Source organism: Cherax quadricarinatus, chromosome 11 (genome assembly GCF_038502225.1).
Source record: "Cherax quadricarinatus isolate ZL_2023a chromosome 11, ASM3850222v1, whole genome shotgun sequence".
Classification (NCBI taxonomy): Eukaryota; Metazoa; Arthropoda; class Malacostraca; order Decapoda; family Parastacidae; genus Cherax; species Cherax quadricarinatus.
In genome coordinates this window covers 34,663,015-34,690,410 of record NC_091302.1, presented here as the reverse complement: position 1 = coordinate 34,690,410, position 27,396 = coordinate 34,663,015, and the positions used below count along the sequence as shown (strand labels likewise).

At 41.8% G+C, this 27,396-nt stretch overlaps 1 protein-coding gene and 1 pseudogene across 1 annotated transcript in view; both read left to right on the top strand.

Moving 5' to 3' along the window:
* The window catches only part of LOC128687452 (uncharacterized), a 269,873-nt gene extending 243,231 nt beyond the window's left edge, over positions 1 to 26,642 (top strand). Inside the window, exons 31-40 of the mRNA XM_070083864.1 lie at positions 4,265 to 4,498; positions 10,497 to 10,718; positions 11,301 to 11,458; positions 13,675 to 13,870; positions 15,275 to 15,539; positions 15,825 to 16,045; positions 17,962 to 18,149; positions 18,864 to 18,967; positions 22,389 to 22,585; positions 24,717 to 26,642. Of these exons, the coding sequence (XP_069939965.1) occupies positions 4,265 to 4,498; positions 10,497 to 10,718; positions 11,301 to 11,458; positions 13,675 to 13,870; positions 15,275 to 15,539; positions 15,825 to 16,045; positions 17,962 to 18,149; positions 18,864 to 18,967; positions 22,389 to 22,585; positions 24,717 to 24,962 (2,031 nt within the window). The 3' untranslated portion in view covers positions 24,963 to 26,642. The remainder of the gene's footprint in view (positions 1 to 4,264; positions 4,499 to 10,496; positions 10,719 to 11,300; positions 11,459 to 13,674; positions 13,871 to 15,274; positions 15,540 to 15,824; positions 16,046 to 17,961; positions 18,150 to 18,863; positions 18,968 to 22,388; positions 22,586 to 24,716) is intronic.
* Positions 19,156 to 19,274, top strand: LOC128687715 (5S ribosomal RNA; annotated as a pseudogene).
* Positions 26,643 to 27,396: the final 754 nt, after the last annotated feature.

Here is a 27,396-nt window from a genome sequence, read left to right as displayed (position 1 = left end):
GTGTGTGAGGATGCTGACATGTTGTGTGTGTGTGTGCGTGTGTGCGTGTGTGTGTGTGTGTGTGTGTGTGTGTGTGTGTGTGTATGTGTGTGTGTGTGTGTGTGTGTGTGTGTGTGTGTGTGTGTGTGTGTGTGTGTGTGTGTGTGTGTGAGGATATGACATGAAAGACTTGACTCTCTCCGGTGGGTTACATGGTTGGTAAACCAATACTTATATCATTACAATCTGCTATAGTCCAGATTATATTATTATAAATCACTGGGAATCGCTCGAACATCATTCTTGATGAATTGAAAACATTGACTCCAGGCTGAGGGACTGATTACCTCAAACTCCCCATCTGCCACAATTCTTCTCTGTATTGGACTAAAGACACCACTGCTTGGCGATACAATTCCAGATGTTGCACAAATGTCTCATTCTTCAACTTGTCGATTTTCTAAACCATTTACATCACATATGTGTAGGATGTTGTGTGGAATATATTGTGTGTAGTATACTGAGTGTAGTACGTTGAGTGTAGTATGTTGAGTGTAGTATGTTGAGTGTAGCATGTTGAGTGTAGCATGTTGAGTGTAGTATGTTGAGTGTAGTATGTTGAGTGTAGTATGTTGTGTGTAGTATGTTGTGTGTAGTATGTTGAGTGTAGTATGTTGTGTGTAGTATGTTGTGTGTAGTATACACAAATAACCCGCACATGAAAGAGAGAAGCTTACGACGACGTTTCGGTCCGACTTGGACCATTTACAGAGTCACACTAACCAGAAGTGGAGCAGGACGGCTATATATAGGCAGGAAGAGGTGGTGGTGGTAGTAGTAGTAGTAGTAGTAGTAGTAGTAGTAGTAGTAGTAGTAGTAGTAGTAGTAGTAGTAGTAGTAGTAGTAGTAGAGGTAGTAGTAGTGGTAGTGGTAGTAGAGGGGAATAAGGAGGAGGAGCCAGTCAAATGCAAAGAAAGGGGAGCACTGCAAGGGAGCTAGGTGCACACAGAGGGAGAGCAAGCGCACAGAGGTGGGTGAAAGGGGAAGTGGTGAAATAAATAAAGAAGGAACAGAAACACGAGACAGAAGAAAGAAAGACAACCCATAGGAGAAAAAGGAAAGAGGAAAGGGGAAGAGGGAGAAGAAGAAAAAGAAAAGAAAAAAATGAGGAGTCAGGTTAAGTCACGGGTGTTCTGAAGTTTGTGCCATTTTTTGTTATTTATTTGTGTGTAGTATGTTTGTTGAGAGGGTTCGTGGAGATATGGAGTTGGAGTTAAACACACTTGTTGGCTGGTAACACTTATATTAGCAGAGTGCGAGAAGGGGAGCCCAGCCTGCTGTGTTGCCTTGTTGTAGACCTAAGCGTGGAGTGAGGGAGAGGCAGGGAGCCCAGCGTGCGTGGAGAGTTTTGAGACTCTCTGACCGCGGGTTCAAATCCCGCCCGTGGTATGGTTTGCATGCAGTATGTTGTGTGTAGTATATTGAGTGTAGTATGTTGAATGTAGTATGTTGAGTGTAATGTTGCATGTGGTATGTTGTGTGTAGTATGTTGTATGTGTTATGTTGTGTGTAGTATGTTGTGTGTCATATGAGTTTAGTATGTTGTGTGTAGTATGTTGTGTGTAGTATGTTGAGTGTTGTATGTTGAATTTAGTATGTTGTGTGTAGTATGTTTGTTGAGAGGGCTTGTGGAGATATGATGGTTGGAGTTAAACACACTTGTTGGTTGGTAACACTTATATTAGCAGAGTGCGAGAAGGGGAGCCCAGCCTGCTGTGTTGCTTTGTTGTAGACCTAAGTGTGGAGTGAGGGAGAGGCAGGGAGCCCAGCACTCACATGTGGCATCACATGACATCACACATGCTAACCAATGAACCTAGCAAGAGGTCAACTATGTAAAACGTATGGATGGTACTATGATACTCAGATAACATTTACATATACAGGGGATCAGCAACTATACTGACAGCCCGGTCATGTTACGTATGTCGTCTAGACATACAATACTATGCTTTAGGCTGAACAGGCAGGTGGGTCTGGGCTGATTCTATACAATAGCAAAGACATATGTAACTTAGAACTAATGGATGGTATTATAATGGGTGTTAATGTAATGCATTATGAATTATAAGAACAAATCATAGTATAAGAAAAGAAGGAATTGATCGATCGATCTGTATTCATGCACTCTACGGATTCTGAGGAAGAATATATATTTACAAATTGAAAGTAATTAACAGCAAAGACAGACCAGGCACACTCAGGTCATATTGCTAAATCTCAGAATTCGGAGGGAACGTGAACAAAAAAAAAATCTGAAAACTGATCAGCTAATAATAAACACACAGTTGACAACTTCATTCATCTTGGACATCTAATTATACAGGCTATGTACATTTAAACCCAACTCTACGAGGGTAAGATTTACATATGCAGAATGGTTATCGTCTTTGGGAGGATCAAATTCTTTTGCAATGGCTAACATATGCCTTGGCTGAGGGAGATCTGAACAAATGTCTACAAAGGCTGGTGGACGCTTGCTCGGGGTAGCTGGCTGCTAGGCCGCCATGCGGTCTACACTTGGCTGAGAGAAGTTTATCTCTGTACATCTGTGTAAATATAAAATTTACGCGCTCACTGCTGGCACCATTTGTTGAGAGGGTTTGTGGAGATATGATGGTTGGAGTTAAACACACTTGTTTGTAATACTTATATTAGCAGAGTGTGAGAAGGGGAGCCCAGCCTGCTGTGTTGCCTTGTTTTAGACCTAAGAGTGAGTGAGGGAGAGGCAGGGAGCCCAACACTCACATGCGGCATCACGTGACGTCACACATGCTAGCCAAAGAGCCTAGCAAGAGGTCAACTATGTAAAACGTATGGATGGTACTATGATACTCAGATAACATATACATATACAGGGGATCAGCAACTATGCTGACATGTTGAGTGTAGCATGTTGAGTGTAGTATGTTGTGTGTAGCATGTGTGAAGTATGTTGTGTAGTATGTTGAGCATAGTATGTTGAGTGTAGTATGTTGAGTGCAGTATGTTGTGTGTAGTATGTTGTGTGTAGCATGTTGTTGTGTTTAGTATGTTGTGTGTATGTTGTGTGTAGTATGTTGAGTAGTATGTTGAGTGTAGTATGCTGAGTGCAGTATGTTGTGTGTAGTATGGTGTGTGTAGCATATTGTGTGTAGTATGTTGAGTGTAGTATGTTGTGAGTATGTTGTGTGTAGTATGTTGAGTGTAGTATGTTGAGTGTAGTATGTTTAGTGTAGTGTGTTGTGCGTGAGTATGTTGTGTGTAGTATGTTGAGTGTAGTATGTTGAGTGTAGTATGTTGTGTGTGACATGTTGTGTGTAGCATGTTGTGTGTAGTATGTTGAGTGTAGTATGTTGTGTGTGACATGTTGTGTGTAGCATGTTGTGTGTAGTATGTTGAGTGTAGTATGTTGAGTGTAGTATGTTGAGTGTAGTATGTTGAGTGTAGTATGTTGAGTGTTGTATGTTGGGTGTAGTATGTTGAGTGTAGTATGTTGTGTGTAGCATGTTGTGAATACGTTGTGTGTAGTATGTTGAGTGTAGTATGTTGAGTGTAGTATGTTGTGTGTAGTATGTTGAGTGTAGTATGTTGTGAGTACGTTGTGTGTAGTATGTTGAGTGTAGTATGTTGTGAGTACGTTGTGTGTAGTATGTTGAGTGTAGTATGTTGTGAGTACGTTGTGTGTAGTATGTTGAGTGTAGTATGTTGAGTGTAGTATGTTGTGTGTAATATGTTGTGTGTAGCATGTTGAGTGTAGTATGTTGAGTGTAGTATGTTGAGTGTAGTATGTTGAGTGTAGTATGTTGAGTGTAGTATGTTGAGTGTAGTATGTTGAGTGTAGTATGTTGTGAGTACGTTGTGTGTAGTATGTTGAGTGTAGTATATGTGTTGTGTGCTGTACGAAGCATGTGTGTATGTTGTGTGTTGTGTATTTTATATTCTATTGTATAATTTATGGTATGCCAAGCAAATTATACATTCTTAAGTTCATTCATTCTTCTGTTTATATAAATATTTATACAATACAGTTCAATTCCTTACTTCAGATTATTGCATAAACATATCATACATTAATCATTAATCAGAAGACCCGTAGGATGTACAGCGTATGGATCAAAATTTAGACTAGTTATAATATCCACATTATTGGATTTTTTTTAATGATCCCTGGTATTACTAGGAACCTAGAGGAAAGATACTTGATATTTCGTAAAATAAAATGATTGTGATTGGGCAAACATAGCCGCACTTACATCTTCATCCACATGTCTCTCATCCAGGAGTGTCAGTGGGTCTGGACTTCTGGCTGGAGAGCTGGTCAGGGGAGGCCAATTCTTGGAACGCTACAGAGCAAAAAAATTGGCAGGCCTTCAAGACCCACTTGGCGCAGGCGAATGACCCCATGGGCAAGGAAGGAGGTGTAGAGCCTCACATCCTCAACATACGTGAGAGGTACCAGCACTATGTGCAGGATACGGTGAGCACCTCGTCTTTGTTCCTGGTTTATATTACTGAATTAAAACAGCCGTCTGTCAGTGTTAGTGAAGAATGAACACATTGTAGAACACGTTCTTTTTATTGGGACAACGTTTCGCTCTGTGTAGAGCTGTATAAAGTCGTGTTGGTAAAGCTCTACAAAGAGCGAAAATATTCAGCATCATGTCTTATTACATGAATAAAATTGGTTGAGTAATAATGTATTCTGTAGAGGAAGACTGAAACTGAAATATTTATTTGAGTGACATAGGATTTTATCTGACATTACTCAGATTATTATTGTTACATTCTTGTATACAACAGATGATCAGGTTTGATCTGAGAAACAGAATGGTAGCTGAAAGTCCTTGGATCGTGAGCTCTTCACCATCAAGACACGCCCTGAATGGCTTGCCAGAGAGAGTAAATTCACTCATAAAGTTAGATAAAAGTGTGAGGCGGCAGCACTATTCTCACCTCTGCTCTCAACACCTCATATGTAAAATAACATCCTTCCATTCCACTTAGCGGACAAAGGATCGAGCCTCCACACACCAGTTTTCAACTATTCATCTATGATGAATCAACTTGAAAAAAAACATCAACACGTTAGTGATAACCGAGCATTTAGTAAAACTAGAAAAACTAAGCTCAGTAACAGTGAAAGGTAATCAGGTTACATTAAAAAATGGGGGAAAGAGTAGCTGTAATTCCTTGAATCAGGATCCTCTCCCCTTCATCAATACACTGGCACTTCCCCCATCCCCTTCACCCCATCGCCCTCCCCCTCCCACATCCCCCTCCCACATCGCCCTCCCCTCCCCCTCCCCTTCCCCCTCCCCGTCCCCCTCCCCCTCCCCTCATTGGTGGAAGTTATCACTGGTGGAAGTTATCACTGGTGGAAGTTATCACTGGTGGAAGTTATCACTGGTGGAAGTTATCAGTGGTGGAAGTTATCACTGGTGGAAGTTATCACTGGTAGAAGTTATCACTGGTGGAAGTTATCACTGGCGGAAGTTATCACTGGTGAAAGTTATCACAGGTGGATGTTATCACTGGTGGAAGTTATCACTGGTGGAAGTTATCACTGGTGGAAGTTATCACTGGTGGAAGTTATCACTGGTGGAAGTTATCACTGGTGGAAGTCCTCAGTAGTGGAAGTCATCAGTGGTGGAAGTTATCAGTGGTAGAAGTTATCAGTGGTGGAAGTTATCAGTGGTGGAAGTTATCAGTGGTAGAAGTTATCACTGGTGGAAGTTATCACTGGTGGAAGTTATCACTGGTGGAAGTTATCACTGGTGGAAGTTATCACTGGTGAAAGTTATCACTGGTGGAAGTTATCAGTGGTAGAAGTTATCAGTGATGGAAGTTATCACTGGTAGAAGTTATCAGTGGTGGAAGTTATCATTGGTGGAAGTTATCACTGGTGGAAGTTATCACTGGTGGAAGTTATCACTGGTGGAAGTTATCAGTGGTGGAAGTTATCACTGGTGGAAGTTATCACTGGTGGAAGTTATCACTGGTGAAAGTTATCACTGGTGGAAGTTATCAGTGGTGGAAGTCATCAGTGGTGGAAGTCATCAGTGGTGGAAGTCATCAGTGGTGGAAGTCATCAGTGGTGGAAGTCATCAGTGGTGGAAGTCATCAGTGGTGGAAGTATTCAGTGGTGGAAGTCATCAGTGGTGGAAGTCATCAGTGGTGGAAGTCATCAGTGGTGGAAGTCATCAGTGGTGGAAGTTATCACTGGTGGAAGTTATCACTGGTGGAAGTCATCACTGGTGGAAGTCATCAGTGGTGGAAGTCATCAGTGGTGGAAGTCATCAGTGGTGGAAGTCATCAGTGGTGGAAGTCATCAGTGGTGGAAGTCATCAGTGGTGGAAGTCATCAGTGGTGGAAGTCATCAGTGGTGGAAGTCATCAGTGGTGGAAGTCATCAGTGGTGGAAGTCATGACTGGTGGAAGTCATCAGTGGTGGAAGTCATCAGTGGTGGAAGTCATCAGTGGTGGAAGTCATCAGTGGTGGAAGTCATCAGTGGTGGAAGTTATCACTGGTGGAAGTTATCACTGGTGGAAGTCATCACTGGTGGAAGTCATCAGTGGTGGAAGTCATCACTGGAGGAAGTCATCAGTGGTGGAAGTCATCAGTGGTGGAAGTCATCAGTGGTGGAAGTCATCACTGGTGGAAGTCATCACTGGTGGAAGTCATCAGTGGTGGAAGTCATCAGTGGTGGAAGTCATAAGTGGTGGAAGTCATCAGTGGTGGAAGTCATCAGTGGTGGAAGTCATCAGTGGTGGAAGTCATCAGTGGTGGAAGTTATCAGTGGTAAAAGTCATCAGTGGTGGAAGTCATCAGTGGTGGAAGTCATCAGTGGTGGAAGTCATCAGTGGTGGAAGTCATCAGTGGTGGAAGTCATCAGTGGTGGAAGTCATCAGTGGTGGAAGTCATCAGTGGTGGAAGTCATCAGTGGTGGAAGTCATCAGTGGTGGAAGTCATCAGTGGTGGAAGTCATCAGTGGTGGAAGTCATCAGTGGTGGAAGTCATCAGTGGTGGAAGTTATCAGTGGTGGAAGTCATCAGTGGTGGAAGTCATCAGTGGTGGAAGTCATCAGTGGTGGAAGTCATCAGTGGTGGAAGTTATCAGTGGTAAAAGTCATCAGTGGTGGAAGTCATCAGTGGTGGAAGTCATCAGTGGTGGAAGTCATCAGTGGGGGAAGTCATCAGTGGTGGAAGTTATCAGTGGTAAAAGTCATCAGTGGTGGAAGTCATCAGTGGTGGAAGTCATCAGTGGTGGAAGTCATCAGTGGTGGAAGTCATCAGTGGTGGAAGTCATCAATGGTGGAAGTCATCAGTGGTGGAAGTCATCAGTGGTAGAAGTCATCAGTGGTGGAAGTCATCAGTGGTGGAAGTCATCAGTGGTGGAAGTCATCAGTGGTAGAAGTCATCAGTGGTGGAAGTCATCAGTGGTGGAAGTCATCAGTGGTGGAAGTTATCACTGGTGGAAGTTATCACTGGTGGAAGTCATCACTGGTGGAAGTCATCAGTGGTGGAAGTCATCAGTGGTGGAAGTCATCAGTGGTGGAAGTCATCAGTGGTGGAAGTCATCAGTGGTGGAAGTCATCAGTGGTGAAGTCATCAGTGGTGGAAGTCATCAGTGGTGGAAGTCATCAGTGGTGGAAGTCATCAGTGGTGGAAGTCATCAGTGGTGGAAGTCATCAGTGGTGGAAGTCATCAGTGGTGGAAGTCATCAGTGGTGGAAGTCATCAGTGGTGGAAGTCATCAGTGGTGGAAGTCATCAGTGGTGGAAGTCATCAGTGGTGGAAGTCATCAGTGGTGGAAGTCATCAGTGGTGGAAGTCATCAGTGGTGGAAGTCATCAGTGGTGGAAGTCATCAGTGGTGGAAGTCATCAGTGGTGGAAGTCATCAGTGGTGGAAGTCATCAGTGGTGGAAGTCATCAGTGGTGGAAGTTATCAGTGGTGGAAGTCATCAGTGGTGGAAGTCATCAGTGGTGGAAGTCATCAGTGGTGGAAGTCATCAGTGGTGGAAGTCATCAGTGGTGGAAGTCATCAGTGGTGGAAGTCATCAGTGGTGGAAGTCATCAGTGGTGGAAGTCATCAGTGGTGGAAGTCATCAATGGTGAAAGTCATCAGTGGTGGAAGTCATCAGTGGTGGAAGTCATCAGTGGTGGAAGTCATCAGTGGTGGAAGTCATCAGTGGTGGAAGTCATCAGTGGTGGAAGTCATCAGTGGTGGAAGTCATCAGTGGTGGAAGTCATCAGTGGTGGAAGTCATCAGTGGTGGAAGTCATCAGTGGTGGAAGTCATCAGTGGTGGAAGTCATCAGTGGTGGAAGTCATCAGTGGTGGAAGTCATCAGTGGTGGAAGTCATCAGTGGTGGAAGTCATCAGTGGTGGAAGTTATCAGTGGTGGAAGTCATCAGTGGTGGAAGTCATCACTGGTGGAAGTCATCAGTGGTGGAAGTCATCAGTGGTGGAAGTTATCAGTGGTGGAAGTCATCAGTGGTGGAAGTCATCAGTGGTGGAAGTCATCAGTGGTGGAAGTCATCCCGTGATCTTCATAAGCCTCACTACCTTCAGTAGCTTCTAGCGAGACGTTGATAGAGTGACAGTGAAAATGTTTGTTCTTCTTCGGGTCTCCCTATTTTGTCGGAATATGACCGTTGTGCTTTAAAAAATAATAATAATAATAATAATAATAATATAACACTGCTATAATAAAAGTAAAAAATAAATCTTGTTCCTGTGTGCTTCGCGTCATGGTTCCGGCCCGGGTCGTGTCCAGGTGGTAGCCCAGTGATGGTGTCACAGCTTAAACTATTTTAAAAAACACTTCATTATTTCTTATTGATCCGTAACATGCACCCTAAGTAAAAGTAGTGTGCTTATTCTACAAATGCGCCTTCAAGACATTGAACCTTACGATACACTAACCCCGGGCCTCGGGGGCGCTGACCCCTAGAATACCTCCTCCGACCCTTCGAAAGCAGATTGCCACCACAAAGCCCCTCCTTAATAGAAATTCTGAAGCTGCCCCTGAGGGTAGGAAACATATTTAGATTGTTCACCTTGGGTTTCTATACCCCGAGATCCGGCTTCTTTTTAAATATATTCATTTTTTCACATAATTCAATATGATGAAAGGAATAAGCGGCAGATTATTGTTACCACCGCATAGATGGCAGGTCAAGAGGATATCATAGAAGCTGAGAGACTCACTAGTCGTGGTTGCCAGCTTATGTAAATGCCGCTGGATATATACACTAAGAGGTGTACTTATCTCAGTATATATATGCCGAGGGTGTGCTTTAATTCCTATCAGAGAGATTAATTGTTATTGTCTGGTGATGACAAGGTTACGTGCATCACAAACAAGTGAACTCCATAGACTTTAGAATCAATTAATCAACCAACTAAATGGCATTTTTAACTTATATATGCAAAACTCGCCTATTTATTTAGGGTATTCAATAATATTTTCATAGTCTAAATTGTACGCATTTGAATAGGCAAAAATGTATGTACTATTAGTTAGATGTGTTGCGGCCGCTGCGCTATCCGAAAAAGGCATCTCTGTCTTCCACAAACCAACCTCCTCTACCTCAGTGCAAGCAAAAGAGAATATAGAAGGTTAGTCACTAAATTTCAATGCCGCAAAATCTAAAAACATGTATACGTGTGTATGTGCGCATGAATTACTATACGAATGTGCACTTTCATATGTATGCATGTGTGTGTGTGTGTTACATACTGAAGCTATTCAGAAGAGGTAGACGAAAGTATTTTTATGGTGATTAAACGTGAAACAAAATTTCTCATAATTTTACACACACAAAAATAGTGAGATTCACACTTACCCACGTGAATTTCACTGTCAGTGTTGAATTAGGAGGGAACTTTTTTGAATATTCGAAGCTATGCTACTGAGAGTTTTTTAAATTATCCCTGCCACTCCAGGATGTTGGGAATGAGTTCAGTAACTTTGGTCACAGGATACCTGTTCTTGCCAACTGTTCTAGAATCTTGTCCTCATTACCGTACACAAGCATTCAAGATTTAAATCCTACAAGAAAATCGAAAAGTTGGAGGGGAAAAAAAAGTTGGAGGGAAAAAGTCTCCACTTCGGGGATATCTAAGAAAATAGGAATTATTTCTAAGTCAGTGACTTTTAAGAGTCCAGATGTTCCTTTGGCTGCTACTGTTGATCTCTGGAAGTGAACATAAATGGTGTGAATATATGATGCACTCTACACTAGTGCTGGCTAAGCTTGTGATGACTGTTACTGCTGTCGTATATAACTAAAGCTTACAATCAACTTTTTTAGGAATCACTAGTGAAAATTTTTTAAAAGATTTATAACCTCAAGAAAAATTACTCAAGTAACCCCAGTTGGGGTTGTGACCCAGAGGTTGGAAACTCCTGCTTCGCCACGCGGGCTTAGCGCTTCACATAAATACACTAACATTTACATTATATCCTCCCCCAGATGCGCTACTACTTCAGCATCTATGCTCTGCTCTCCGTGATCTCCATACTCCTCTCCCTCTCTACCAACCTCCTGGCTCAGTTTGCCGCTGGCCGAGGCAGGAGACGTCTCCACCAAGACATGTTAGAGAACTTGGTCCGTTGCCCCATCCGTTTCTTTGACACTACACCTGCTGGCAGGATCATGAACCGGTTCACAACTGATACTGCTATGATTGACAAGGTAGGTCACGAGGCCGGGAAGTAGCTATAAAAGCCATTTTTAGTCATGGAAAATGTGCATCTCATATCATCTGAAGGTCGAAGAATTTAGTGCATAAAATGCTATCCCCTCACAAATGCATGAAACAACTGCTTATTAACGTATTCTGCAAGATAAATCATCGTTCTGTGTCATCTTAATTTTGTATTTTTTTTCATCTTCCGTAAATTTAAATGAAATTTTAGAATCCCAGCAATACAATGAACTGACAGACATTACTATTGTCATGCTTGTGTGTGACAACCATACCATCCCTCCTGTGTGTGACACTTCCTTCACTTCATTCCTGTGTGTGACACTTTCTCCCTGTCATTCCTGTGTGTGACACTTCCTCCATGTCATTCCTGTGTGTGACACTTTCTCCCTGTCATTCCTGTGTGGGACACTTCCTCCCTGTCATTCCTGTGTGTGACACTTCCTCCCTGTCATTCCTGTGTGTGGTGACCCCTTGTCATTGCTGTGTTTGACACCACCCTGTTGTTCCTACGTGTGACACCCCCTCCCTGTCGCTTCTCCATACGTGACACTTCCTGTGGTGTATAGGAGCTGGCGAGATCGGTGACACACCTGCTGTTCTTCGTGCTGATGGTGAGCTCTGCTGTGCTGGTTAATGTCATCATCACACCTGCCTTCCTGGCTGTTGCTGTCCCCATCTGTGGCATCTACTACGCAGTCCAGAAGTTCTTCAGGTGTTCCTCCAGGTCAGCTGTGTTCGGTATTGAAAACATCACCTTCAGAAGACCCTGTAAGGCGCTGTGATACTGGTGGACTTCATCTGAGGAATGGGAGCTATACTTATCCTTGGATGAAACCTAATTACCTACCATTCCCCAGGCCCTGTATGACCCGTACGGGCTTAGCACTTTCCCATGAACTTAATAATTATGCTTCAGAAGAACTTTTTTTTTAGGTGGACCCTTTCGGGCTATACATAAAAAGTTCTGATGTTGGAATTTTTTCTTCCTCCAAAGTTTCCATGTGAAACTTGCCCTAAAAGACTGCTCGTACACCAGCTACCAATTGTATCCGTGAAGTCTGTGGCGACTACCCTGAACCATCTATGTTTTCACAACCAGCGGTCACACCAGCATTCATTACGTCAACTAGCTCGTCGATGACAAGAAGGACAAGAGTTAGTCACTACCACCTGGTTGAATCACTGTGGGTTGCTGGCTGTAAACAACATAAATGGAGAGCAGTTGGTGGTCACTGCAGCTTGCACTGCTACAGTAGGCAGAGGTCCCATTATCACTGGACAATAACAAAATATGTTGGGTCTGCTACTGAGATAAATCTAGGTGTTCATTTATAATATGAGTAACATACTGATTCCATGGAGGAGTGTGCCCAGTCATTGACTTACCGTGTAAGCAGGAATCTTTTCATTAGCATTCTCATTCTCAATATGTAAAGTAAAAGGACGTAAGTGCAACTAATATGACATTTTATTGTGGCAACGTTTCGCTCTCCAGGAGCTTTGCCAAGCCGATACAAACAGTTTTGCACCTCACTCTGAGCCTTTATATACCCTCTGTGTCCTTATACTGTTTGTATCGGCTTGACAAAGCTCCTGGAGAGCGAAACGTTGCCACAATAAAATGTCACATTAGTTGCATTTGTGTCCTTTTACTTTACATATTGTAGGTAATTCTACTAACATTATTACATCCTCAATATCTCCCTCTACACTTGTTTATTTCTCTGGAGCTAAGTTATTCTAAGTGATGGTAAGCCCAACATAATACAGTGTAACTCTAGATCTGATGAATGAGACATTTATGCAACATTTTGGGTATCTTTACTGTGGAAACGTTTCGCCAACCAGTGGCTTCATAGTCTCATAGAAAAATGGTGGATGATGAGGAGTAAGATGAGGTAATCAGCCCCATAACCTGGAGGTCTGTGTGTTCGGCCCATCAGTCTTGATTAAAGTACAGTAGATGCGCGGAGAAGGGGCTTATATACTGCAGACAGATTAAGTGAAGCAGATATCCATGTCTCTCACCTGTGTCTTATTTATATACTTGTCAATTTTCTCAACCATTTCTATAACTGAAGATCTGGTGGAGCGGGAGTTCCCGAGCCTTCACGTCAATTAAACTTATATCTGGCAATTAAAAACGTTTTTTTTCATGAAGACGAAATCTACATGTATTGTTTTACAGTAGTATCCGCTTATATGGAAGAGCTCCTAGTTATTTAATGCACATCGTGTTATATCCAGGTCACTCTGAAGTCTCCAACGCTCTTGTTGACATATTTTACTGCAATATATGACCCATGTTCCGGGGTGCGACCCATCCTCTAGGGTGCGACCCATCCCCCGGGGTGCGACCCATCCCCCGGGGTGCGACCCATCCCCCGGGGTGCGACCCATCCCCCGGGGTGCGACCCATCCCCCGGGGTGCGACCCATCCCCCGGGGTGCGACCCATCCCCCGGGGTGCGACCCATCCCCCGGGGTGCGACCCATCCTCCGGGGTGTTTTTTAACTAATGTAGATTATTATGACTTAGTGTGATATTAATATTTGTGTTGTCCATGTGTTCCTGTCAGTCCCTTTTATTTTTAAAACAGCGTTACTTCGGATGTCGTTATTTTATTTTTTTTATTTACATTTTACTGCCATGAGCTCTGAGTTCTTGACATTATTATTATTATTATTATTATTATTATTAGATGTAGGGAGTGTTAAACCAATTGGGTTTATGCAGTACCTGGGAGAATAGGAGGAGGTATTCAGTTTTGATCCAAGGAAGAGGAGAGTAATTTCATAGGTTAAAGTGCTTTTAAAAATCTTACAACTTTTTTTCATCCTCAGTACTGGAATAAGACATTGTTGCCATCATCATGTAAACTAACGTAGAAGATGCGACTAACTTCGAAACTAAACCCCTTTATCTTGCTACGCTTCACAGGGAGCTGAAGCGCCTGGAGAGCTTGTCGAGGTCACCGTTGTACAGCCACTTGAGCGAGAGTGTGAGAGGAGCTGTGGTGATCAGAGCTTACGGTGACCAGCGCAGGTTCACTGATGTCTTCCTGCGTCGTCTGGACACACACGTAGCAGCGTTCACACTACTCCACGCTGGCAACAGGTGGCTGGGGATCTGTCTGGTGAGTGTTACCAGGATTTTTATATATTTCTGGGGGGTTTAAAAGACAATTATGGGTATAAAGAAATGCTACTGAGAGTAATGAAGAAGACAAGTGGAAACCAAGTTCTTACTGTTACAATGTTTCACTCTCTGGAGAGCTTTACCTAGTCATTCGACTTGATAAAGCTCTCCCCGGAGCAAATCGTCTGTCACGATGAAAGCCTGCACTTCTCCTGTATTTTCTTCAACATATGCACTCAGTATGCAGCTATCCTATTTTCATTAAAAAAATACATTGTTTCCCCTGCCATATTCCATCATACGGGATGATTTTATATATAAAGCAGTAAAATCTGCCAGCCTGAGCTACTTATCAATATATCCAAGAAGGGTGTCATGGCATCTCTCTTATCCCTATATAAATTTAATGCTATTACCTAGATCATTAAGTTTTTCAAAAATTACGGTCCCAGATTTTCTTACCAGATAATAAGTATGTGATCAATACATCCGTATCATACCATCCGTTTTCCATCAGTTATATCGTAAATATTTTTTCCATCATATTAATGGTATATAATACAGACAAGTAAATGAGTAAGACACACGTGCAGCAGCTGGGTGTCTTTATTGTCGAAATACTTTCTCTGCTCAACAAGCTTCTTCAGTCAAAATATAGAGGTGGCATATGTACTAGAGACTAACAGAAGTGGTGGAGAGGTAGATATGAGATGATCAGTCCATCAGCCTTGAAATAAGTAAGTTTGAGATGATCAGTCCCTTAACCTTCGTAAGAGTTTAACTCCATAACTTCGATCATCATAAATATTTTCTGCCAGAAAATTTTCCTGGAATACTTTGAAGCACTAATGTAATATCATTATTTAAGCCTCGGGAAATGTTACAGAATTTGACATCATCTTTACTATCTGGAAAGAGAAACGAGTGTGTGATGATTTTTGTCGTGAAAATAAAAAACAGAGATCCGAGCTTTAAATTTATATTGAAACGGGAGAAGAATGCTAGATTACCTTTTCTGGACATTTATAATCAGAGGGAGTTCATTAACTTATTTCGCTGCTCCGTGAACTTACATATTCTTCCATTTATTTGTATTTTATAGTTACCATTCTGAAAATATTGAATTAAGTGAAGTTTGTAAGTTTTGTACATGCACTGTGTCGTGCACAGCGAGTGTACAAAACAAGAAAGCAGCATTGTTTTGTAAAATACACAAGATTTATATGCCAAAATATTGTGCAGTATTCTCTTGTCATGTCCGGCTCAATCTCATCTTTGTATTCCACATTTATATTTTCTGGTTTTTGGTTCGCAAGTCTTACTATGTACTGTATTTTAAATATTTTGATGGTTATTGCTCACAACCCAACATGTGATCATAATTTTACGTGTTCATCGGCAGGACTACATCGGTGGGTTCATAGTATTCTTTGCAACATTGGCATCTCTGCTGTGGTCGACGGTGGTTAATAACAGCCTTAGCCCAGCCATGGTGGGTCTGGCTGTCAACTACACCCTCCTGGTACCCGTCTACCTCAACTGGGTGGTCCGCTTCCTTGCTGACACGGAGATGTGTCTCAATGCAGTGGAGAGAGTGCAGCAGTATGGCTCCTTGCCCAGGGAGGAGCAGCAGCACTTGCAGCAGGAGCCGAAACAGCAGGACACAGGTGAGTGTGCTGAAGTCAAAGTGGTATTGATGTGAGTTGTATAATAAAGGAGAATATCAAATTGAAATCAGTGAATGAATTGAGAGATAGAACTCTATTTGAGGTTCAGTACCTGATCCTACATGCCCAAATGATAAAAAAGGATTCAATAACTTAATGCATTATTAAATTATATTTGTATAAGTGTAATTAAAAATACCGTGACTTCATAGTTTAATGTAAATAATGTCGACTTTTGCCTCTAAAAAAAAAATAATCTGATCTTAGCAAGTGTTCCTGTTCCAGAAACTCTCCCACATTACCGCCGACGTAACAGTCAACTCAGCCACAGATCATGGAGGTCAGGGTCATCCACGGGTTCGGGGTCAAGCAGGAGGTCATCAGGGCTTCCTCCGGGCTGGCCTCTCAAGGGTCACGTCGAGTTCCGTGATGTCAGCTTGACGCATGACCTGTCCTTGGAACCTGTGCTGACCGGACTCAAATTTACTATTGCTGCTGGAGAGAAGGTACTCATGCTGCGGTTGTGTATGTTAAGATGTGGAGATGTTTCTGGGTGTACAGGGAAAGTTTTATGTTTCATAATAATGACATCTAGTACAGACAAGTTGATGAGTAAGACATCCAGAAGTTTGGTAACATTATTGCAGAAACCTTTTGCATGCACAAGAGGTTCTTCAGTCAAAATACACGTTGCTAAAATTCAGGAAACATCAGTAGTGGGCATGTGCTGTAGATTTAAGGTAATCAGTCCTTCAATCTTATTTATTCTCCAGGAGGAAGACTGGTCAACTGAAATCTACCTCTCGACTACTTCCGATGTCTCCAGAATTTTAGTCACCCTCGTTCGACGGATGAAGCTTGCTGTGCAGGCACAAGGTTTTTGCAATAGCGATACCTAATTGTTGAACATGTGTCTTACTAATCAAAGTTTTTATGGGGGTGCTGGGGCTCATGTAGGTATGGAGGGAAAATGTCTGTGGGTTGTGTGCTCATGTACTGGTAAATCTGAGCTAGCAGCACACTGTAACTCCTTAACAATCAGTCATAACAGGGATCTTGGGAAGTGGTGCTTCTAGGTCTACCTACAACAATACTGACAAGACCATTTAAGAAAAAATGATGACAGAGGAACCTTGCGTGGCAACAAGAGTACACTCGCTGCAACGAGTGCAGCACCAGTGGTGGCGTTTGTTGACACTAGGGAGGCAAGCTAGCTACGATTTTGTCCATAAATACACTCTTGTTGCTCACAAAGTTAGCAAAATCATGGCTAGCTGACAAACTGTTAGTTAGCTGCACTTAAAGGAAAGAAGTAGGAGTGTAGAAAGCTGCAGGCTATTGGAGGTGAAGGTTGGCAGTGAGGCCATGACATCACAGGTCGCCATGATGCAAAGTAGAAGGTACTTGCTGTTCTCTACCAGTCTTGCATGCAGCTAATAGACAGGGATGAAGGTAGGGGCTGAGGAGGTGGAGCTGAATACCACTGCAAACAGGCGGGTAAGATGATGTGGGTTAGGCCATGTGTCTTGGAATTAGGACACAACGCAAGAGAGGCATCACTAATGGCTTCAATGAGGTACGAAGTGGCTTTACTACAACATTAGGAAACGTGGCTGGAGCATGAAGTAGCAACACTTGGCGAGAGGAACCTACACTTTGGTGAAGGAAGCTACAGTAACACGTGGTGATCACTTGCCGTCCCCCAGAATGGTAGGGGTAAACGTATGTATACTCGCACGACTTGTCCACAAATACCGCAGAACCCTAACGAACTACAGCAGTGATAGGTAGATCTGAGGTATCACATGCATTCTCTGCCCATCGAAGCCCATAGAAATTTTGATGAAAGAGAAAAAATGGGTTAAACTGAACAAATTCGACTTCGACTCGTTAGTGGCTGTGTCTTGGCACCACCATTATTTTTTTTTTTATAATAAATGATTGACTCCACTTAGGCCAAGCTGGGGCCACCACTAATTATGTTTGGTCTTTCAGAATTTTTAGTGAAGAGATAACAATGTGGGTGGTAGTCTGTATATATTACAGGGGTGGGAGGGGGGTGAGCACCTGAAGCTTAGCTCCGAGAATTGGGCTGCCCACAGCTATCTGACTTGAGGCATACAAATGTGCAGATGTTGGCAAGTACTATCAACACCTGCACCAATACTTCCATCAGTACCACTCCACCCACTAACACCACTACTCCCACTAGAACTACCATCACCACTACCATCAGCACCAGTATTAATACTTTCCCCTCAAGCACCACTACTATCTTCATCATTGCTGCCATCACCACTAGCACCATTTCTCCCACCATCATAATCACTACCACCTGAATTGTGACTCCCACCAACACCATCACCACTCCTTTCAACACTAATAGCACCACAACCACGAAGCCTCATCTCTTCCCACACAGGTAGGGCTGTGCGGTCGTACTGGCAGTGGTAAAAGCTCGCTGATCCTGAGTCTGTACCGCCTGGTAGCAGCCAGTGAGGGTACGATTCTCATAGATGGCACTGACATCAACAGTGTCCCCCTGGCACTCCTCCGAGGCTCCATATCCCTCATCCCGCAGGACACTCAGCTCTTCTGCGGCACCATCAGGTAAGACAGCAGAAGAAAGAAGAGGCAGTAGCAGAAGGGGGGAGAAGAAAGTATTATTATTATTAATTATTATCATTATTATTATATTTATGGGGAAACGTTAAGCTGGTAAGGGCCATACAACACCTGGGGGAATGAGAAGCAATCATGGTCAGTCTTAGGGGAGGAGCGATACAGTTCCTTATATCAAGAGCCCTTCGCTGACTCTCGTCTTCCCATCCCTTAATGGGATTGGAAGAGTAGAAAGGAGATAAGAGTAGAAGGAAGAAGAGGGAAAAAGTAGAAGAGTAGAAGGGAGAAGATGGATAGGAACAAAAGTAGACGAGTAGTGAAGAGGGTAAGCAAATCTTCAAGGAGGAGGCGCATCAATGCTCAAAGAGCTCTTGCTACGAGGAATTGTAGCTAGCCTCCTCTTTGGATCACACCTGATTGCCTCCCTTACGGGTTCAGCTCTTTCCACAAATAATGGATACAGTATTATTTAACAACAGAAAGCCAAGCAATGTTACCATTCTTCTTGGTATTGGACTCTTGAAGCCATTGGCTGGCGAAACGTTTCCTCAATAAAGAGTCCCATATGTTGCAAAAGTGTCTCATTCTTCAACTAGTTTTTCTAAACCACATAGAATTGACTATTGTGAAATCTCATTTTGTGTGTACTTTTTACCTGCAACTATAAATTTTGAACCTCATATAATGTATCTGTGAGTGTAGGTTCAACTTGGATCCACTGGGGGAGCGTCCAGACGAGCACCTGTGGAAGGCCCTGGAGGTGGCGCAACTCAGCACTCTGGTGAGCGCCATGCCTGATGGTCTAGGTTAGTTGCTCCTTCTACCCTTCTTAACGTTTTCTCTTATTATCTATATTATTTTTACATTCAGACGAATTCACGCTGAACTTGTTGGGGTAATATAGCAAATAAGATCCATTTAAGGATGCAATAAGTTCATGGGAGACAGGTGATATCTTAACATGCAAAATAACCACAGAGAAAAATAGTGATAGTCCAACGGCCATACCACGTTGAACGCACCGCTTCTCGTCCTATCAGCGAAGTTAAACAATGTTGGGTTTGGTTAGTACTTGGATGGGTGACTGCATGAGAACACCAAATGCGGTTGGCATAAATACACAGTGGCCCCGTGGCCTGGTGGCTAAAGCTCTCGTTTCACATGGCAAAAGTCCGGGTTCCATTCCCAACGAGGGTAGAAACATTGGACGTGTTTCCTTACACCGGTTGTCTATGTGCCTCATCAGTAAAATAGGTACCTGGGTGTTAGTCGACTGGTGTGGGTCGCATCCTGGGACAAAACTGACCTAATTTGCCCGAAATGCTCTGCATAACAAGCGGCTTTCTGTATAGTAGTATGTCGATGTCAGCTAGGCCTAGACCTTGTACATGTAATTGTACAAATAAAGATATTATTATTATTATTATTATTATTATTATTATTATTATTATTATTATTATTATTATTATTATTATTATTATTATTATTATTATGCCCTTGGATTTCACTAATTTTCACTGGAATTGGTACTGGTGGAAAGCCGGTTATTGAATTCAGGTGAGGATGTAGGTGTCCCTCTCTGCTGGGGTTAGTCAGTGGGAGTCTACATGACCTAACTAGGATTCTTTTATTGTTTATATTTCCGAAGGGAAATCCTCTTCCCTTTCCTTTCATCCTGCAGCTTTGAGCAATATGTCTCCCCCGTAAATCGAGATCAGGGCTTTATATGGTGTAAGCCGTTAGTGGCCCTTAAAAACGCCAACAAGATTTAAAACAGTGGCTCCTAACATATTTTTGAAGGCATCGTAGTAAGAAATAAAATGACTGCAGAAGGATAACAAATCTAACTTAACTAACTTTGGAACCATTTATCAGAATTGATAAATGGTTTATGATATTAACTATTGTTATTATTATTATTAAAGATTAGCCGGTATTCTCCCGGCCCGGGCCTTTTCCAAGTGGTGGCCCGGCCTTGGCTCCCTCTTTAGGGAGTGTCTGAGACCTAAGTCTCCCATGGGAGGAGGCACAAGTACCTCCTCATCTTTGGGACCAACTGTCCCCAGGCCTAACCACAAGCTAGGCCTCTCTGGTCTGCCATCCCCGCCACAAGGGGGCAAATGGGAATGACAGTCTTGTGAGCTAAAGGCTCGGGCTCAGGCACCTACCCTACCCTAGAAGGGTTAGGCATGGTGTCGATGATCATTAACTATTGTTTAATATCATTACCCTAATATCATTATCCGCACACCTGTAATGGAAACGGGGTGCATGCAACGCAGGCTAAGAACCATAGATTTAAAGAGTCATCGTGGGACAAAGACCAGTGTCAGGAAAGACGGTCTTTTTTCCGTAGAATAATCCACCACTGCCACCGACTCAGACCGAACAGGGCAAACATGTTAGAGTAAACATCAGGTTTTGAGTCAAGACAAACTCCAGGGGTTTAGTAATTGTTGTTGAACCAGTAACTAAAGAATAAGATGTAAATAATAAGATATGGCAAGGAACCCACTGAATATAAGTCACTTTGACTTCTTTTTGGTTACCCTAGGTAATCTACACATATGCTTCTATGTATAATTTATGTAAGTGTATGTATGCATCGGGCTTTAGAAGATCTTACTCAACCGACACCTCCCTAACTAATCTGGTGGATTACTTGAGAACTGAAATGTCAATGGGGAACCTCACAGGTATGGTAACCTTAGACATGCAAAAGGCCTTCGATACTGTCAACCACAATATATTATGTAAGAAACTTCAAGCTATCGGTATAGGTTCTGTAGACTGGTTTAAGTCCAACCTTAGCAACAGGAAACAAATTGTCAAAATCAACAAAACGGAATCAAACCCCTGCCGATAGCATGTGGAGTTCCCCAAGGTAGTATTCTGGGTCCCTTATTATTCTTATGCTATGTTAATGACATGCCTATCAGTATCAAGTGCAAACTCCTACTGTATGCAGATGACAGTGCTCTGTTAGTGTCAGGTAAAGACCCACAAGATATAACTAATGTATTAACACTGTAGCTAGAGTCCTGCAGCAAATGATTAGTAGACAACAAACTCTCATTACACCTCGGGAAAACTGAAGTTATTCTCATTGCACGAAACATAAACTGAGAAGGGTAAATAATTTTAATGTCCTGTGTAATGGGGAGCCCATCACTTCGGTTTCCTCAGTAAAATATCTGGGAATCCCCTTTGACTTATGCATGTCAGGAGAATTGATAGGGAACAGTGTAGTAAAGAAAGCGAATGCCAGACTGAAGTTCCTCTATAAACAAGTACAGTGTCTACCTGAGGCTCGCAGGACCCCATGTCTAACCTTTATACTGTGTCATATGGATTACGCTTGCTCTTCATGGTACTCGGCCTTGACAAAAAAAACTGAAATATAGACTGCAAATCACCCAGAACAAAATTGTAAGATTCATCTGGGCCTGGGTCCAAGAGAGCATGTAGGCCAGAATGAACTACAGCAGTTGGATATGCTGAATGTCGAAGACAGAGTAAAACAACTGAAGCTAAATCATGTTTATAAAACTGCTTAAAAAAGAGTGTCCAGAATATCTTGCTGCCAATTTTGTCAAGGTTGGGAACCAAAACAATCATAGTACTAGGGGGAGAGAGCACCACTTTGTAGTACCCAGTCAGGGGCCAGGCTTCAAACATCTTTCATTGTACAGCAATAAAGGAATGGAACAGGCTTCCTGCACATGTCAAAGCCAGTCGTAGCATGAACCAGTTCAACAAGAGTGCCAAAAGGTGTCTGATGAATGTAGCTACAGAAAGGGAGGGGAATTATTTTTTATTTTTTAGCTAACACACGTGTAATTTTACCTTATTCCTAGTAATGACCCTCGTATTGTAGATAGTCTTAATGACCCTCGTGTAGTAAATAGTCTTTTTAGTATGATAATAAGATGTTATCTTCATTATAGAATAATAATAAGATATTATAACCTTTATATTATAATAATAATAAGGTAAAAGGACCACAATGGAAATAAGTCACATATGCTGCTATGTATGATAATCTATGTAACTGTATTTGTATATACCTGAATAAACTTACTTGCTTACTTACTTATGTGAAATTGTGCCTGAATAAACTTACTTAACCTGACATTTACTTTCTCCTTAGACCTCACTTTTCCCATTAAATCCGCCCCTTTGTCTGTCTGTAGAATACAGTCACTTAAGCACCCGCTTCCTTTACAGAGAGTGAGGTGAGTGAGGGAGGTGGCAACTTGAGTGCTGGCCAAAGACAGCTCTTCTGTGTGGCCCGAGCCGTGCTGACGAGATCATCACTGCTCATACTGGATGAAGCCACCTCCGCTCTAGACGCCGCCACAGAAAGAGCACTACACCACGCACTCCACACAACCTTCCACCACGCCACCCTCATCACTATTGCAGTACGTTTCCCTCATTCGCTCCTGCCTCTTCTATCGCCTTCCTTTCCCTCTCTGTCTCTGACTTTCCATCCGTCCCTCTTTCCTTCCTTCCTTCTTTCCCTCCCTCCTTCCTTCCTTCCCTCCCGCACTTTCTCTCACCCTCTCTAAGTTTATGTGACAATTTAATTTATAGTGTTTTACACTCATTACATCATTAAGCTTTTTATTTAAGCTTTGGAAACTTAACATGCTTTCTTTTACAATTATCTTGAGAGATCACAGATATTATAGGAACATAAAAAGTACATTATGTAGATAATGTGCAGTTGAAAGGGACTGACAGCCGTTCAGTTTTGCGGTCTTTTAGACATAGGAAAAAGTTTATAACACTACAGGGCATTACATCATATTGTCCCAAACTTATTCCTGAGTCTAACACTGGAGACTGTTGCTTATCTTCAAAGATATTGTTTTGCCAGAGAGGCTCCTAGGTGCAAAACTACATCCTTAGTACTACCTTATTCCTGAAAGCTATTAGCGGCCTTACTTCCGTTCTTCGCACAAGTATCTGATCATCTTCATAAACAAGATGCTAACTGGACTTCTTCACATGATTTCAAGTTTTTGTTGCTAAAAACAAACTCGATAACTTTCATGAAATTTCCTGTCATTCCACAACTTATTTCATGTGTATGGCTTCCCAATCCCAGTATGTACTATGGCCAAATTTCTTGACCTCTTATTTGTTTGCATCATTTCCCTAAAAATCACCTGCATTAAACGGCTGAACCTACTTGAAACTTGTTCATTCTACTTGAGCTGATATGCAAACCTTTCTTGGACTTCAGGTGAAATGCGGTCCAAGTTGATTACTTCGACCAACTGTATTCTGCAGCCTTCCCAGTCACTTTTAAGACAGTCAGAGCCCTTCATCATGAGGGCTTAGGTCTCTGTCCTGGTTTTCATCATTTTCTTCCAGTCAAGAGACTGTATATTAGAGTAAACATTCTTCATTTGCAGGATTGATGCAATAGCCATTGTCTTTGGTATTTTGTTTACTTCCACAACCTTTACGATCTTCATATATTCATTATAACCGCGCACATTCGTAAGATTAATTTACTTAATCATTAACCCCATTTATTAGTCCATTTAGACTTTGGCAATGTTTATAATTTTTCTCTCCTTTACATTCACCCCATTTACTCGTCCCACCTTCCTTTCGACAGTCAAAGTGCTTTGAAAACATTACAATATCCCGCCGTCTTCTGGAAGTACTGATGATTGCTTCTCCCTCACTCTATGTCCAAAATCCAGTCTCTGTTTTGAACTTGCACTCTTCTTTGAACACTTCTAGTGGCATTTTCATGCAATGGCAGTGTACACTGACAGTTCCAAATGCCCAGATGGAGTAGGATACTCAGCTATCGTGTCCGCTTTCTCATTTATTATTTCAGTCTCCCAAAGTTCATAACAAACAGTTCTGAGAATTCATCCCCTACATCCTATCACTTTTTTCGTGCACAACAATGGTTATGTTACACTTCAAGGAAGCAGAAAGAAGTCGAATTTTGTTGGGTCTCTGGACACTCGGACATGCAAGGCGCTGAACATGCAGACTCGGTTCAATCCACTATTCACGATTTGCCAGTTTCCCCAAACAATTTTCCAGACTATTTTCAAGCACTCTCTCAAGACTCTAAAACTGTTGTCAACAGCATTGGTCTGAATTAGAGCGCACCAAACCGATTTCCATCAAATTGCAATTAGGTTCCTGGCCATTTTCTTTCCATCACTGTGGGGTGTGGGAACTATGTTCCTACACTCGGATAAACACTACTCTTACATACATCGTATGAAGAGACGTTTCATGCCTTGCTGTAAGGACTGCCAGGTAGCACCAGCAATTCAAAAAACATGCACAATTCACTTTTAACATGTTCAATTCACTAACTTCCAAAAATCTTAACCTTACATCAGACTTTATGACTTTTAACAGGAATTAGCTTATCACACCATGACTCATTGTACACCCTAACTAACCCTCATCTCCATTCATCCAACCCCCCTTACAATCCAATCCGCCATTACTCTATATGACCTGTGTGGGTTTAATGTTTGCTTTCAAAAAAATATAATCTTCCATTTTCAGCATGGGATTAGCAGTCTAATGGAGTATAGCCGTGTACTCGTCTTAGAAAACGGGAAACTTGTAGAAGATGGGAATCCTGCAGAACTAGCTAAGAAAGAAAACGGAGCATTTGCCAGGCTTCTTGCAAATTCAAATGACAGTACAAATGATGATAATTCCGGAGAAGGCAAGAAAAACTACAAAGAAAAAGGACAGCAGAACGAAGATGTGGACAGCGATGGAAAGAGAAGACTGAAGAGAGTATGACGATGACGGAGAGACAAATAATCAACATGAAAATGAAATACAAGACATCTTGTGTTAAACTTCACTATTTTCTTGTAAAAATATTCCTCCTGACCTTATAAAGTAAAAAAACACTTAACTATAAAGTGATGGTGAGAGGCACCATTTTTACAGTGAGGGAAGAGGAAATACACCTTAAAGACTTTATTGTAGAGAACTGTGTGTAAACACGATGAATCTGTGATATAAACGGTTTAATAAAGCTGCAAAATTAATGATAAAACTTAATGATATGAGCCATATGGGTTTAGTGCTTTCTTTTGGTTTTATTGACGATAAATGACACTTGAAAACTTTGGCCAAAAATCAGATGCATGGTTGTGTGAACGATAGATAGATCTAATTAATAAGTACCGGTATTGTAAAGGAGAAGCGGTAAACCTGTTGGAGTCATACATCTTGGGTGAGGGGAGACAATAAGGTTTGAGCCAAGGAGATGGTCATGTCCAGTTCCTTGGATCACGAGACCATCACCTGCACCGAAGCAGCTCACTTGAGGGATGCTGGAATTATATAGAGCCTGGGGAATGGGAGGTCATCAGGCAGGTCCTGGGCAGGGTAAGGTAGTTTTACTCTGATCAAGAGCCCTTCACTTTCAAGTCACCACCATGGATTAAGAGCCCATCAAGGCACCCCCTTCGATCAAGAGCCCTTCACTGTTAAGGCACCACCATGGATCAAGAGCCCATCAAGGCACCACCATGGATCAAGAGTTCATCGAGGCACCACCATGGATCAAGAGCCCATCAAGACACCAACATGGATCAAGATTCCTTTACCATGAAGGCACCACCATGAATCAAGAGCCTATCAAGACACCAACATGGATCAAGATTCCTTTACCATGAAGGCACCACCATGAATCAAGAGCCCTTGAATAGCATCTGGATTATCGTGTCCACGAGCCGGCATTCCATCGCACCTTCATGTCAGATTTTTAATATGCAATCCCAAAATCCATTTTTCTTCTTGATTCGAGACCTCCAGCTGGGGTGAGAATTTATTTGTCAAACAGCCACTGCATTTTTTTTACTAGATAAATTGTTGTATATTTTAGAAATTTATAGAAATAGCAATAATTGGGAAGCCCAGATATTTGTGAACATTGAACTTTAACATAGCAAATAGGGCACAATACCGTGACTGGAACAGTGCGGTGACTGGAACAATACGGTGACTGGAACAATACCGTGACTGGAACAATACACAAATAACCCGCACATAGGAGAGAAAGAAGCTTAAGACGACGTTTCGGTCCGACTTGGACTATTTACAGTTACACTTTGTAAATGGTCCAACTCGGATCGAAACGTTGTATTAAGCTTCTCTATCCCATGTGCGGGAATATTTGTGAATATTACACTTCAAGGAGAGGAATGATGGAGCAGGACGAGCCTTGATGCCAGTGAAGGATATCGATCCCGGCAGAGCTCTATCACCCATGAGGGTTTAGTTACCTGCTTTTTAAATCAAACCTCATTAGCTCGTATATTCTAGGCACTATAACTTTACGTAAAAGTTCAGCGCTTCGCAAGAAATTTAATAATTACCAATATTGAAATTAATACACACACACACACACACACACACACACACACACACACACACACACACACACACACACACACACACACACACACACACACACACACACACACACACACACACATATATATATATATATATATATATATATATATATATATATATATATATATATATATATATATATATATATATATATATATATATATATATATATATATATATATATATGCAAAACAACCACTCTGAAAGAATAGAGAAATTCCAAGCGCTTTCGTGACTACTCACATTATCAAGGAACTATGAAAGTGAAGCATCCAAGGAAGCTATATAAGGTGTCGGCCAGCACCTCACTATCAGATCCCACAACGGTTAAACACGTGACGCGCGGCGAGCCAACTTGGATAGGTCCTTTGCAAAACTCACCCCCAAGCTATTTATTTGTCCAGTGTATTATTAAATTCTTCCCAAATTCTATTAATTATAAATGGATCTAATTTATATAAACCAAAGGAAATATTCATATTATTGTCAAAACTGCTTTTTATGAAACAAGATTCAATTATATTCCTGTCGACCATGGACTTGCTTGATACTACTTTCTCAACTTTTTGAAAATCAATTGGATGGTTAAAATCTCTTACATGAATAAATAGAGCATTGGAATCTTGTCCAGTTCTAATGCTATATTTATGTTGTTTTAATCTTAGTTCGAGATTTTTACCAGTTTGACCGTAATAAACTTTATCGCAAATTTTACAAGGAATCTTATAGACACATCCATCAGCATTTTGGGGGGAATTCTTAATCAAAAGTTTTTTTTACTGTATCAAGATTTTTGAATACAACT